Genomic DNA, 14764 nt, shown 5'->3' on the forward strand with positions numbered 1-14764 from the left:
AATAAAGGACGTTGTAGTCCAACACAACTGGATGACATTGTGTTGTGGAAGGATATGCCCATTATACCAGACAGACCCTCCAGTTGCCAAGGATGCAAGAGATGGGCTGAAGGAGCACAGACGCTCTTAGAGGAATCTTTGGCAGTAAAGCTACAGTCTCCTACTCATGGAGTAAGCCTCACGGAACTCTGTGGCCTTCTACACAGAGAGCATGCATGGAATTACGTGCAATTTTCAGAGTCCATTCTAGGGAGTGAATGGATTGACCTTAAAAAGGACTTCTAATTTGACATGCATAGGAAGGCACCATTGCGGCGATGGATTTCATTGACTAGGCAAAGAAGATCTGGGTGCAAAGAAGAAGAAATGAAGATGATTAAAGGCAGCTTAGGGTGCACTGCTATGTATGTTCGGTCAGAACAAAAATCACAATGCCCAATACACAGCATAAGAAGGCAGAATTCACTCAGGAAGGCAATCATGCTAGGAAAAGTCAAAAGCAGAAGAAAAGGAAGGCCAGCTATAGGATGGGTGGACTCCATGAAGAGCAGGGCATTTTGGAAGGCAGTCATTCCGAGATGCCGTGGTGACATGAACCACAGGACTCAATGGGAAGGTGTGGCAACAACATACCTGTGTAAGATGGTGCTGTTAACAGAGGTGCAGTCCCAAATTATCTCCATACGCCAGGTCATCATCTTGTTTTAGCGCTAGGTGGAGGAGGAGGAGGAGGAGGAGGAGGAGGAGGAGAATTACATTTCTGTATCGCCTATAGCCAAAACGCTCTGGGAGGTTCACAACATTTAAATCACGCATCCAGATTTCAGCCAGGCCTGACCTGACCCTGCTTAGCTTCCAAGGTTAAGCAGGGTCGGGCACTTCAGGCAATACAGCTAATAGAGCTAAAGGATAAGACCAGTGCAGCCCTCTCAAATCATATGCCCAAACAGTATGTTTTTATGGGCATTATGTAGCCCCACATAATTGGAGGGTACCAAGCAGAAAACTATTCATAGCTGTTTGTGCTGCAGCTCAAGGTCTGAGCAACACTCTGTTCGCTCATAAGGCAGCCTCACTTTCACGGAACAAGACAAAGGATCATCTGGGTGTGGGATAGGGGTTTTTTTTCACGATTTCATTTCTATGGCCAACATTAAATAACCTTTTGGCCTACTAAGATCTTCAAAAGGATGCACAGTTCAGAATATATTCCCAACAATCATAACAGATAAGACCAGAAGCAAGCGTTCTTGTTTGTAACCACAGGTGAACACAGTATGAAAACAAGGCTTCTAGTAATTCTCTGTTGGCACCCATGTCCACTGATGTAATTCTGCTGGGTAGATATGGAAGGAATCAACATAATTTAAGAGAGGTCTGGCTCAGTGAGGATAAGTGAATGGAAGTACAAAAGCCCACAGAGGGAATATACTGCTGAAAACCATTTTTAAAATTGTGATTAATGCGTTTGATGGTCCGTTTTGGAAATTGCACGAGACTGTGACACCATCAGTATTACAGATCTTGCCTTGTTACCTGCTGCCTTTGCCTACTGTATGCAATTTTCCCACCACTCTCTTGCTTTACATAATGTCTCTGTTTCTGTTTTAATGAAGCGGCGTGTACCTCTCCATTATATTGCACCTGAACACGTCTTGCAAGCACAGAGGTATTCCTTAGCTGCTCGGTAGTTCACCGGGGGAGAAAGAACTGAAAATAGACAAGGAGAAAATGACAGCTAGAGAAATCCTTTTTGGATGGCGTCTATGTCACCCTCCCAACATTAGTTTTCACCACAGCTGACAACACAACACGGTAAAACAGAATAACAAATAAAAATGGCTCCAAGATGCACCTGGAGAAGAGCGACTAATTTGAGGTATGCACCTCTCCCCAGCTGCAAACCGCCACACTTCAGACATCAGGGGGCACTTAGAGAAGGCAACTGGCTGATGAGCACCACTCATGGGCGGGTGGATGTGGGAGCAGCCATTCCTCCAGAGACGTGGCCCGTGGCTTGGCTCAAAAGGAACGCCTTCGCAGGGAAGCACCAGCCCCCGGAATTAAGTTCGGAGATGGGCCAGGAGTCAGCGGTCCTTTCAGTACCATTGAGACTGGCACACCATAACTGGTCCCAGTCAATACTCTAGAAGACCCAGCCTGTGCTGCCCGCAGTTTTCAGCATGACTTCAAGGTTACGGAAATGGTCGCACACAATCAGCCACATCCAAGAGACCTTGGAGTTATGCAGCTACCACACACTCAAGCGCCGCGGTCAGCGAGGGAGGTGGCGGTTATATTCTCGGGTGCACTGAGGCAGCACATTCTCACAACCGCTTCTTTCCGGGCAGCTGAGACCACATCCTCACAGAGCACACTATTATGAAGGATGTGGAACCGGAGGGATGGCCTGGGCAACCAAGTCCTGGAAGCCACAGCAGGGAAGTTCAGTCATGACAGCGAGGAGGTCCTTCAATGTCCCGGCTGTCAAGCAGCGGAGCTCTCGTGGCTTTTCCATCGTCCTCCCTGTGGGCTGAGCTAGCGCAAGCCCCGGCCCGCTTGGAAGGGCTCTGCTCATCGCACCCAGGGAGCATAGCGGTCCCAGTGGCTCATGCTTCTTCACCAGTGAGCTCTTACTGGTACTGGACTGCATTCCCCATGCTACCTTTGCCCTCTTCCCCAGTGCGGTTCTTTACGCCAGGCTCGCTTGTGAACCAGGTAGCCAACTGGCTTTGGCACAACAGCGTAGACCAAGAATGGCAGCGCTGGTCACACAAGCCGGCTCTATACCAGAGGCAGTGTGGCTTCATCAGGAGAATCATCCAGATTCCATTCGACCTGAGGGGTGGGCTATCCTAGGGGCTTAGGGTGAACCATCACTCTCTTAAGTTTACCATTGATCATACTTGTCCTTTAGGGATTGTACCGTAACACCATTTTTAAAAACATGCTGTCATCCAGATGGCGGCATTCTGGGCTAATCAACAGGCAGTTCATCGTGCTAGAAAGGACGCTTTTGTACAGCCTGAAGTGACTGATCCTGCTTTATCTTGGAAATTATGCCAGGTCAGGCCTGGTTAGAATCTGGATGGGAGACTTGAGTCCTGCATTGAGCAAGGGGGTTGGATCTGCTGGCTTTCTAGGCCTTGTCCAACTGTATAATTCTATGCAGTGCACCCTTCAGACGAATGAATGGGCCAGAAAGTAGCAATTCTGAGATCAGATATATTTAGAAGTACATATTATTTAAATCTGGATTTCTGTGAAGAATCATCCAGAAGGCCAATTCTATTCCATACAGCACTTGAATCTGCTATTTTAAACGTCTCACTTGCAAGTGATAGAAATTAATGGAACTCACTTCCTTTTAATGCATGTAGCATTGCTGGCATCTATATGGGAAAATTCCATTGCTTAAGCCCCGTTCTATATAAGACTATTTGCATACAGCAAAGTAACAGTAGCCGTTCCCATGCAGCAGGATAAACTCTTCAACTGCACCAAGCAGCTCTTGTTAATCCACTGTGGGCAAGAATCTGTTGCTTTAAGAAAGAGATGCCTGGAGGTGCATGCCGGCTCGCCTGCAGCCCGACCACACGGCTAAGCTGTGTCTCACTGCCGATGGCGCCAGCTTAATCAGCTCCACGGCATTGAGTTGCTATGTTTGGAAAGCCTTAAACTGAAGAGCAAAAGTGAGTTAAATGGGCCAACAGCTTCCTTTTGCTTAAGAGCGGAAAATAGCAACATACGCGATTTCAGCAGGTAAACGCCAAAGCCAAAACCGGGAGAAATTTTACAAGTTAGCAACACACACGAGAAAGAGTAATATTTTATTATGAAAAAGTACCAAATCTTAAACAAATTAAAATATGGCTTCTGATCTCATGCATAGCACAGTTATCCCAATGTCCTCCATCCTCCGTCAGAAACATGAATGGCTCTTACACGTGTTTGTAAGAGTGCACCTTATTTTCCTCAAACTTACATTCTTACAGGGTGTGAGTTTATTTCCACTGTCATGGCACACGTAGACCTTTACTTCTTAAAAACTGTGTAGAATCAATGTTAATACAACTGTAATTAACTAGCTGCATTGAAAGCTAAAGTTTGGTATTTTCTCCCACATATCTTACAGTTTACAGAGATATTTAAGATGCTCTTTTGCTTCAATATAACTTGGGTGTTGTATGTTTCAGTGCTAAGAGGCAATGAAGATATGGAAGGGTCTTAAGAGTGAAGATTTATATCTGGTAGAGGTTTACAAAATTATAAATGGTGCAGAATGAGTGCAGAGGGAAATTCTTTCCATCTCTCAAAATACTGGGACACAGGACCACGGATCAGCAGTAAAAGAATGAACCAAAAAGATAAGAAAATTCATATAGCACACGATTACATTTATGGAATTTGGTTTCACAATATGTGGAACTGTCCACTGGTTTAACAGGCATCAAAGACACACTCAGATTAGACATACTCATGTAGAACAAGTCTCCCAGGGGGTAACAGCCAGGACTAATCAGAAATTCCAAATGCAAAAAAAATATAACTTCTTGCACAAAAGACAGGAAAGAGGGGAGAACTGTGGCCTTCATGCCTTGTTTGTGAGCTTTCCAGAGAGTTTGTCAGACTGTAGTTGGAAACAGAATACTGTACTAAAACTTTTGTCTAATCCATCAAGGAAATAAGGCTTCTGCATTTGTAGACAAATTACAGAAGAAAAACTGTTGGCTCTTGCAGCTCCAGACTGAAATGTAGCACTTTAGGGAGCTGGACTACTATGATCTCCTGACATCTCTCACACACAAGCTGGTCCCTGTAAGAATCCATGGAACAATAAGAAAATAATCCTTACACAATTCCCATCCAATAAAGCAAGTGAGTAGCTTACAAAAGGGTTACAAAAATTCTTTCTGAACAAGTCATTCATATGCAGGATTAGTGCAGAGTCTTTGAAATAAGGAAGCAGGGCCAGTATATGTATTCAGCAGCCAGGGCAACATGTCCATTAAGGTTCCAAACACATAGGATCAGATAATTACTGTACAAAATTACTACTGATGTGATGAGGAAATATAACAAGAAACAGTTGATGGTTTGCAAATCTGCCTGCTGCTGTTTGTTCTGTGGAAAATCCTATTGAAACTTTACAGGGCTCTAGATCCGCAATATAAGGTTGTGCTTTGCTGCAGGGGTCAAGCGCAACCCCTGCATCTCCACTGAAGGTTAAGAAAGATTCTTGCCTGAAATCCTGGAGTACTGCTGCCAGCCAGTGCTAACAGCACTGGGCGAGATGTACTGATGGTCTGATTCAGTATAAAGCAGCTGCCTTTGTTCCTACTGGCCAGATTCCAAAGGTGTAGAGAAAGATCTGTGCCAAACTTCAGAACAAGGCAGAAGCATTTTCTTTTTCTTGTAAACCAAGACTTACCTAGTTGTATCGGTTTATCTCTTTATCTTATCTGTTGTCTCTCATTGAACTGCAAGGCAGACTGAGTGCTATTTTTTTCAGAATCTTGTACAAAATCCACAGCTTCTAAAAATATCAAGAATTTCCAAAGTTATCAGGAACAGAAACCCATTTCTTTGTTCTGTGAAGAGAGCTGATTGAAATTGCCAACTAATTGCAAGCAACTTAAATTGAAGGTATTCTTGACTCTCTATGAAATTGTACATGAAACTGTACATGGAATGGGCTTCCACGGGAGGTGGTTGAGGCCCCATCGTGAGGGTGTTCAAGGATAGGCTGGACATGCACATGGTGGGCATGTCGTGAGCGGAGCCAGCGGGAGCCAGGAGTCAGACTAGATGGCCCGGGAGGCCCCTTCTGACTCGCTCTGTTTCTGTGTGTCCAATACAGGTGAATTGTATTTGCATTCACAATGACAATGGTATTTTAGAAAGATTATCCATGACTATTATGCTATACACAGTGTTCAGACAGTCATTTCAGTAAAATACAAAACTGATTAAAAAGCACTCCCAGAATTTTTGTAAAAAGCATTTCCATGCATCTAGGTTTGAGCACTCTTACTGCCTGGATCACTGCAAACACCCCGGCTGGTCCAGGGGGCACCACTGGTGCCAGACTAATAGCCCCCTGAAGATCCCAAAACGTCTCAGGGATTCCAATCGTTTGGTCTCTCCACGCCCACCAGGGGAAATGTGCATTGCAAGCATTTTGCAGGTCATGAACTGAGGCACGTGAGGCAAAAGTCAGTCAGTCGATTGCACAGTTTAGAGTGACTCTTCCAGTTGCCAGCAGTGAATTGAGCACTCCTGGTCACCTGTTGTGCTTTCATAAGAATTAGAATACTGTGCATTAAACAAGCAGCAAATGAGTCACCACTTCCAGGGGAGGTGGCGGGCAGCACAAGAGGGGAGGGGAGATACTGCAGTGGCAACTGGAGGGGATTGGCTGATTCATCCACAGCAATGAGAGGGGAAAGTTCACCTCAAAGTTGTTGTCTTCTCCTTTCAGGCCACATATACAAGAAACGGCACCAAGCAGAATTTGCCAAATTTGCCATCACATCCGCCAAAATACACACAATGCTTGCTTTTGGCAGCATCTGGCATATATCCAAATTGAGCATCAGGAGTATTATCTTCTCCAGAGGGCTATAATTCATCTCGCAGCTTGGGGGGATGGTCCATGCCAAAAAAGGAGGAAGGTCTTCCGTGCACATCACGCTCCCGTTTCACAAAGGCAGTAAAGGATGAAACACAGTTTCCAATGAAATGGTCAGACTGGCCAAGAATGTACAGATCTATCTGGGCCACTTCAGGTTGCAAAAATACCACCTTTATCTGAAAAACAGGTAGAGCAGAGTTATTTATGCTGCTACTGAACAGAAGGGATTACCCCTTGGCAGTAGATGTGGGGTTTGCAAGAAGCTGTCTACCTATTCAACTTATCTCTTTATCTCTGTTTTAACTTGTTCAAACATCTTCCTGGAATTTAGAATTCCTCCAAGCGGAAGATATCCATTAACACAGAACACCATTTTTAAACTCGATCTCCTCTCCTCTCCTCTTTCCTTGCATAACCTGCCATGCAAGAGCGCATCAGAAGACCTTTGAATCAGGACTCAGCTACATCTACTGCAGCTGAACCATGTGCTCTGATCAAAACAACTGAGGCATTAGGTGAACCGAAAAGGGGAAGTATTACTAGCTTGCACATTCTGTGAAGTTGCCTCCAGTGCGAGGGCTGGGAGGGAAAAGCCAGGCCTGTAAAGCAGCTGCACAGTGTACGACAGAGTTGCTCCTTCCCTCACGGCAGGCAACTCCAGCTGCGTCACACAGGCAGCGTATCGTGCGAGGATACCATGAGCGCCTCCAGGCCAGTGATCGTGAACACGGAGGACGTTCTCTACACGTGGAAGGCCAACAGCAAGGATCAGCCCTGCACAGCAATGCCTCGAAGCAATGTGAACCCAACCCGGAGAGGGATCTGCAACCCACGCAATAATTCTACGTTTCCTTCGCCACACACTGTCAGTTTAGAGCTGTGTCACAGTGTAAAAGGGATTTCAGTTAGTTCGACATGCAGTGAGTTAGGTTGCGCCTCAGTGATTCCCTTGGGAGAGGAAGCGCTTACTGTCTTCCAGTCAAAAATAATCTCACAAAATGCAAAGGCTCCAAAATACAAGGTCAATTCAGCTCATCAGAGCACTTTGGCCAACATCAGGGAAGGCTCAGTTATGTCTCAGCTGCAGGCAAATCCTGCACCCCCCAGCATTAGTTGTACCTGGAATCATTTTTGACCCCTGACAAAAGTGCCACAGGCAATGAAAATGTTATACATGAAAAGCCTTGCTGCTGGCTGACCAGCCTCCTCAGGCCATGGGAGGCTTCAATCAACGTAAGAACAGCTCTCAGCAAGTAGCAAGTACAGGTAATTTAAAATTTAGTCCTTTCTGAGGGTATGCAAAACAATAAAACGACGTAACAATTCTTGGTCTATTGTCCTTTTCTTGACTTACTAATTTAAGATATCATAGCAAAATTTTCCCTCAGTGAGTTTTAATTGTTTGCTGGAGGTTTTAGCGCAGAAATTTAGTTTTAAAAACAAACCAGGATGATCCGCATTGAATCTTCTTTTGTTTAGGGCTATATGCTTGGGGTAGAAAAGTACACTATAGAACTAGTTCTATTCTGGGTCTTGGTTTATTGAGGAAACAAGTTAAAGGAAGGAGGCTGGGGACTTTCCACAATAGGCTACACCAGTGTCTAGAAGGGCAAATCTGCCAGACTGCTTATAAATAAATTACAGTACAAAATGTACGCTAGGCATATGCCAGTTATCTCATCATGTGGAATGATAATTAATAGGCCTCCTTATATGTACTGTGACAGAATTCTTTGAAATAAAGTTGCATTTATGTGATTTATAGGTGACAAACCATTTTCTCAACATATTCAAGTATCTGAAGATTGTAAGAAACAATGAAATAATCCCTGGATGATGAACTGCCCTACCATACGAGAGCAAATTTTTCTTGAATTCTGCCAGGCCCTGCCTTCCCATGCAAGCAATCAGTGACGAAATAGCAAGCACTGGCATCTGTGTGACAAACGAGCACAGGAAGTTTCTGGGAGCAACTTCATGGTGTTCGCCATTATCTTTACGGCCAAGATACTTTTTCGCCTATGGGAGCCTCTCCATTTACTGCAATCAGCTGGAGAAGCCCTTTGCACGCCCCTCCATCGAATGAAGAATGGTGGGTGACTGGATGTTGAAAGGCCGACCCCAAGATGCTCATTCTGCACAATCTCAGACTTTCTGCCACTTAAGAAAAAGACATGTGCCTTCTTTCAGGTACGTAGTCCTTGACCTGCAATGGTTTAATTTTAATTCTACCACTGAAGGCACAATCCCATGGCCTCCTGATGTTCTTTGAGGGCCACTATTATTTGGAGTCCCAGATCCAAGATCCCGGAGCAGGAACTCTTTTGGCCAAGCTCCTGCCCTGTTGCCTTTGCAGCGGATTTGGAAAGAATTCCCTGAGGCTGCAAATCCACCTCAGGGGCATGTGATGGATCAGGAGGGGAGAAAGCTGCTCTGAGGACTTTTGTCGATTCCTTTCAGCATCCGAACTGCCCCCGCCCCCACAAGAGCTGGGCACAAGGCACAGCAGTGGCAGAAACTGCCGCCGCCATGCCTTGATGGGGGAGAGGATGTATGCAAACCACCGTGGGTAGGTGAGCAACAAGTCACCCTGAGCACTGTCCAAGTGGGAAGGCAGGACAGAACCTTTAAACAGACGGTTTTTGCACCAGTAAGAGCTGGCCGGTGCAGCCACAGGAGGACATTACCTTTTGTTTGAAGAGCTGCCGTATTTCTGTGGAATAGGATTCAGAATCGCTAGCGATGTACACGGCTTTTGCATCTGTCTTCTTCACCCAGAGCCGAAGGGCTCGCTTGATCTCCTTCAGGCCTGGCAAACACATGTCCATGGTGAGAGGTGCTGCTGTGTCTCGATCATAGCCCACGCACTGTGGGGAAGCCATTAAGTGGGAACCAGCTGTGCCATCCTTCAACATATTGCATGCATTTTTCTAACACAGGGAGGAAAACAAGCAGTGTCACGGGCAGGTAGACTTGAGGTACAACCATACGCTCTGCTGAAGTGCACCGCTAGCAGTTATTGCAAAGGAGTGGTGGCATCCTTTTTTCAAATGTAATGCTGGCAGGGAGCGATTTTCCTTGGGACCACACTGTTTAGAGAAGTGAGGTTTAACCTGTCCCCCTTAACAGCAGCAAGAGGGCAATTTGGAATAGTTGGCTAACACAGCCAGCAGACAGGGCTAGTATCCTACCGACTGCCAGTTAGCTCCAAGTACGCTCACAGCCCTGGACAATCTGATTTAACTATGGGCTACGGTTGTCAGTGGCCACTAGCCACAATGGCTATTTAGGACTTGAGGAGCAGAAGCAGCATGCCTGCAGATCACTAATCGCTGAGGAAAAACGGATTATCCAAGGGGGTGCTGACCTCAGGCCTTGCTGATCTGCTCCAACAAGGCTTTTCTTACATTCTTAACTAGGCTCAGCACGTCATGAGTGGAGCCGGGGTCAGACTAGATGGCCAAGGGACCCCCTTCTGACTCTCTCCGCTTATGTCTATGTTCTCGCTCCTCCGTTTCATTCATGTGGAGATGAGTGCTACCAAGCTTCATTTCAACACCGGCCACTCGCATGCCACCCACAGAAGTCTACATAAGAACCATACCCAGTCTGAACCCACACGCAAATGGATTCCCACGTAGGGTCTGGCCAGCAATGAATTAATGTAGGAGCTGCCCTTCTCCACCATCTCATCAGACCACACCATGTACCGATGCAGGGGCCGAGACTCTTCCAGAACCGGAAACTGGGCTGGGGCACCCGGAAGGGCGACAACCGGATGCTCTGTGGGCGAAAACCTAGGAAGAAATGCAGCAGGTGGGTCGGAAATGGGGGCGCGCCCTTTCAGCTGTTCAGGAGGACAGAACAGTTGCCTAAGCCTGGCAACCAGGAAGCCTGTCTGGCTGCCTAAGCCGAGGAAAGGTGAGAGGTCTGCAGGTAAGAGAGCAGACCTGTCCATCCCTCACCACCACCGTCAAGTCAGCAAAGCCATTACAGAAGAACAGCACATGGGGAGAACAACGCAGAGCAAGGACTGGCACAGTAATACGGCAGTCAGCACCACCTATGGAGCTTGTATCAGGGGTGACCTTGCAAAGCACCTTCGAGCTCCTGCTGCTGAGGGCAACAAGGCTGAGGGGCAGGAGGTCTGGGAAAGGGCCGGGCCCCCAGATGTTATTCGCCCTGTCACTGGCCCATGGAGCAGTTGCTTCAGGGCAGGCTGAGGGGACTCGGAGTACAGCCTCACTAAACCTCACTCGCTGAAAAGGAAATCAGACACCTCACCCACCCCGCCACAAAACAGGACACGCTGAGCCCAAAGCATCAGTGAAGGTGCCTGCACTGATCTTCTTTTACAAAATCTTCGTAGAAGAAGCGTCAGCATACCAAAAACTATTGCTCCAGTGCTGCTCTAGTTTCACTATTCGAAAATCATTACTATTTATGTACGTACTTATTAAATTTATATCCCAGCTTTTTCTTAAGAACTCAAACCAGCTTGTATCATTCTCCTCCTCCTGTTCGCAATCAATTCTCCTGTTAACAACAGCCCTGTGAGGTAGGCTGAGTCTGTGACTGGCCAAAGTCACCTAGCTGGCTCTGTGGCTGAGTGGGGACTAGAGCCCAGATCCCGAGGCCCATAACTGTGCTCTTAAGCACTAATGTTTGTTCTTAAGAGCAAACTATGTTTGTTCAAACTATGTTTGTACAAAAGCAAATTGTGGGTTAATTAACTGACAAGTTGTTCATTACTTGAATCTAAATCAAGTATTTGCTAATACATAAACTAAATGGGATTAATGCATCAGTTGCAGATGATTAATAACCTAAAAACTACTTACACTAATAGGCAACCTTTGCTCTTTCTTCCATCCTCAGTGGAATTAATCTTTTGCTGATGTATTTTTATATTCTTTGGTTTTGATTGTGCATTCCCTACCTATTATTGTTAGTAGCAGCCTTGGATGCTTGGATGTTGTGTCCCTCTTTCCAAAATTCTTTTATACACTACAGTGGCTACGGAGGAATCGGCCTAATATCCACCCACACTTCTCCCCCAGCGTTAATGCCAAGAGGCACTTGCTACCTTGCTGGGACACGCACACAGCGGGCATGTTGTGAGCAGAGCCGGCTGGAGCCGGGGGTCAGACTAGATGGCCCGGAAGGCCCCTTCTGATTTGCTCTGTCTCTATGTTTCTATGAATGGGCTTTCATGGGAGGTAGTTGAGGCCCCATCAGTGAGGGTGTTCAAGGATAGGCTGGATGTGCACACGGCAGGCATGTCGTGAGTGGAGCCGGTTGGAGCTAGGGGTCAGACTAGATGGCCTGGGAGGCCCCTTCCGACTCGTTTTGTCTCTATGTTTCTATGTTACCTCTGGATCCAGTGGTCCTTGTAAGAGGCACTGAAGGAGAGGCCTGCAAACAGCTCTGACCGATCAAATTCCACAGCAAACTGATCCCAAAAGGGCCCGAAGGGGTTTCCATCCTGCAAAAGAAAAGGCAGCTGCTCATTCACTGCAGTGGTAAAGATGGAGGTGGGGCAGAGGAGCAGGCAGCTCTGTGGTGCTGAGGAAGCTATAAGCTCCTTCCTGGTATGTCCCACAGCTCCCCACACCCAAGCTTGTACAGATGTTCTCCAGAAACATCCCAAGGTTTGAGAAAGTAGGTATAAAGGCAAATTCTGGAACAATCCACATAGTGTTAACTAAAACAAAGTGGCCTTAGACGTGGCAATGAACAGCAGAGCGAATGAGCTGAAAGCTTTCAGCACCCATGTAAGTCCAGGGTGATGCCTGGCACCCCAGGCGTGAGAAGGATCCCCACCTTCATAGGGCAAGTCTTCTTATCAACACTTCTCTGAGCGGCTGCTTCAAAGCAGTATGCCACTCTTTTGCCAGGCGGCCAAAACACAGGTGCCAGCTTCTCCATGAACTCCTCCAAAGTGATGACCCGGTGGTACTCCAGGAGAGGTGCCAGCTTGAAGTACTCTTTGTACGGAACGTGCAGCTGCAATGGAAAGGACACAGAGACTGAGCCACATTTCCACACACGCAGGATGAATGCGCAGTTGCTCAACAACAGTGAACCCATCAGACTGAGGGAACGCAGCCTCCTTTCCGACGAGAAAGGGACAGGGACTTTGGCCATTGGTCAAGCAAGCCCACCAAGGACAAACTGATGTCCTCTTGCATTCATCGTTACAGTACGAACTCCAACTTGCAACAGAGCCCCGGCACTGGCTCATGAAGACTGGGGAGGGGTCAGAGTAAAATAATAAAACAACAGCACACACGATTCGACTTGCACCCAATGACAGCTGCTTCAGGCACTTGTGCACTGGGCAAGGAAACATGTGATACCGGAAGAGTACTCAGCGGTTGAAATGCACAGAGCCCAAATATCTAAAAGTTACTCACATTTGTGTAGGGAGGCCTGTGATACCGGTACTCAATCCAGGGGGGCACAGCTAAAGTCCGATTCACCATCTTGGCAAACGCCAAAGAGCCCAGAAAATGGTCTGCCTGGTTCCCAAATCTCCCTTGAAATAGAACATAAAGCACTGTTTCTCAGTCACCAGGCTGGGGCGGCACACCAGGCCTCACACAGCTTCGAAATGGAGAATACAGAGCTAGCAGAGTCAGATCTTTCACTACGCCGAATCCAATCAACAAGCTGGAGCGCAACACTGAACCCAAAGGCAAACACTCACAATCCCTGGGTTCCAAAACATTCCCATCCAGCACAAGCTTTTGGAAATTATATTTCGAGAAATTCCTACAGTACTTTGAATATTAAACATGAAATGAGAAGATTCTGAAGAATAAAACTGCAGAAAGTCAACAAGTAAGAACTGTCTCCAAATAACCAGAACTTAAAGCTTTACAAACATTAAAGCTTTTTATGACATGGGATTGGCAGAAGAAAGCTTTTAATATTTGAGGATTTGCAAGCAAGCAGAAAAGGGTATTAAGGCAAGTATTGATGAGAAATCTGGTGACCCAGACTTATTCACCTTTACAGCAGTAACTGAGGGGCTATTTTCAAGATTGTGATGAAAAAAAACCTTGTCATCAATTTGTAACTTTGCCATATATTTTACGAGGCACATTTTCCCAGCTTTTTCAAAATCATAGATTTAAATGTTTAATGATTTTAGTTTACTTTCCTATTTGTGTACTCCATAATGAGATGCATAGGCGATAAAAGTAAAATGTAGACAGTAATTCAGAAAGGACAGGAAAGGGAAAGATGAGGAACTGCCTGGGAGTCTTATTGTGTAACAAAGATGGGTCACCCCTAAACTACAGCACAATGGAACCCACATTTATACGAGTCAAGTGCATTTCTACTCAGAAGGCGTTTACTCCAGACAGAGGGGGCAGCCCTGCACTTACTTGCCTAAGAGTAAGTCCCCCTAAACTCAACAGGCTTACTTCTTCTGAGCTGGCCCACGCAGGACTGCAGCATGTGGCACTGCACCCCGGGCCCAGGGATGCCCCTGCGCTTTCGGGGCAGCCAAATCCTACGCACGTTTAGGCAGGAAGAAGCCGCAGGACCCCGCGGCAGAGCATTTCCGGCCTAGACGGGCCCAGCACTGCGCGCCTACCCCTAAAATACGGCGCTGCCTGCGCAGAGACGGAGCTAACGAGGCTATTCGAGGGTCCCGGGTCTCAGGCCGCTCCTCAAAGCGGCTCTGAGAAGCTGGTCTGCGGTTGCTGCCTAGAAGAAGCAGGAAACGTCCGTCCAAAACCGCTTATAGTTTACACGCTTTAAAAGCGGGGGGGGGGGCGCAAATTCTGATTACGACACCTCCGGGGGGCCGCGCCCCCGAGCCGCGGAAGGGGTGCGGGGCTCCCGCGCGCGCCTCACCCATGCAGGGGCAATAGAGCAGGTATCCGGCCGGGTCCCAGCCGCTGTCTCCGGCGCCCAGGTGAAGCAAGGCGGCCAGGAGCAGCCCGGCGGCCGCGGCCCCGCCAGGCCCCCCGAAGACAGCCATGCGCTTCCCGGCGAGGACAGAGCGGCGGGCGGCTGGGCTGAGCTGGGCCGGGCCGGCCGGGCCGGCCGTCTCCTTGGAGACCGCCTGCTCCCAGCATGACCCGCGCGGGCGGGCGGGCGGGCGCGCGGGGCGGC

At 47.4% G+C, this 14764-nt stretch overlaps 1 protein-coding gene across 2 annotated transcripts; it reads right to left on the reverse strand.

Moving 5' to 3' along the window:
• Positions 1 to 3817: 3817 nt before the first annotated feature.
• On the reverse strand, positions 3818 to 14651 carry POFUT1 (protein O-fucosyltransferase 1). 2 transcript variants are annotated; one of them, XM_044455642.1, is made up of 7 exons: positions 14504 to 14651; positions 13051 to 13172; positions 12458 to 12640; positions 12007 to 12119; positions 10239 to 10431; positions 9322 to 9564; positions 3818 to 6810 (listed from the first exon to the last, which is right to left on the reverse strand). In XM_044455642.1, the coding sequence occupies exons 1-7, from the start codon at positions 14628 to 14630 to the stop codon at positions 6622 to 6624; spliced, it is 1170 nt and encodes a 389-aa protein (XP_044311577.1). In that variant the 5' UTR covers positions 14631 to 14651; the 3' UTR covers positions 3818 to 6621. The 2 variants fall into 2 exon arrangements, with proteins under 2 accessions (XP_044311577.1, XP_044311578.1); XM_044455643.1 differs by having other exon boundaries at positions 13051 to 13168; positions 14504 to 14526.
• Between the last annotated feature and the right edge of the window lie 113 nt (positions 14652 to 14764).

The sequence above is a fragment of the Varanus komodoensis genome, unplaced genomic scaffold, assembly GCF_004798865.1.
Source record: "Varanus komodoensis strain SLA01 unplaced genomic scaffold, ASM479886v1 scaffold8, whole genome shotgun sequence".
NCBI lineage: Eukaryota > Metazoa > Chordata > Lepidosauria > Squamata > Varanidae > Varanus > Varanus komodoensis.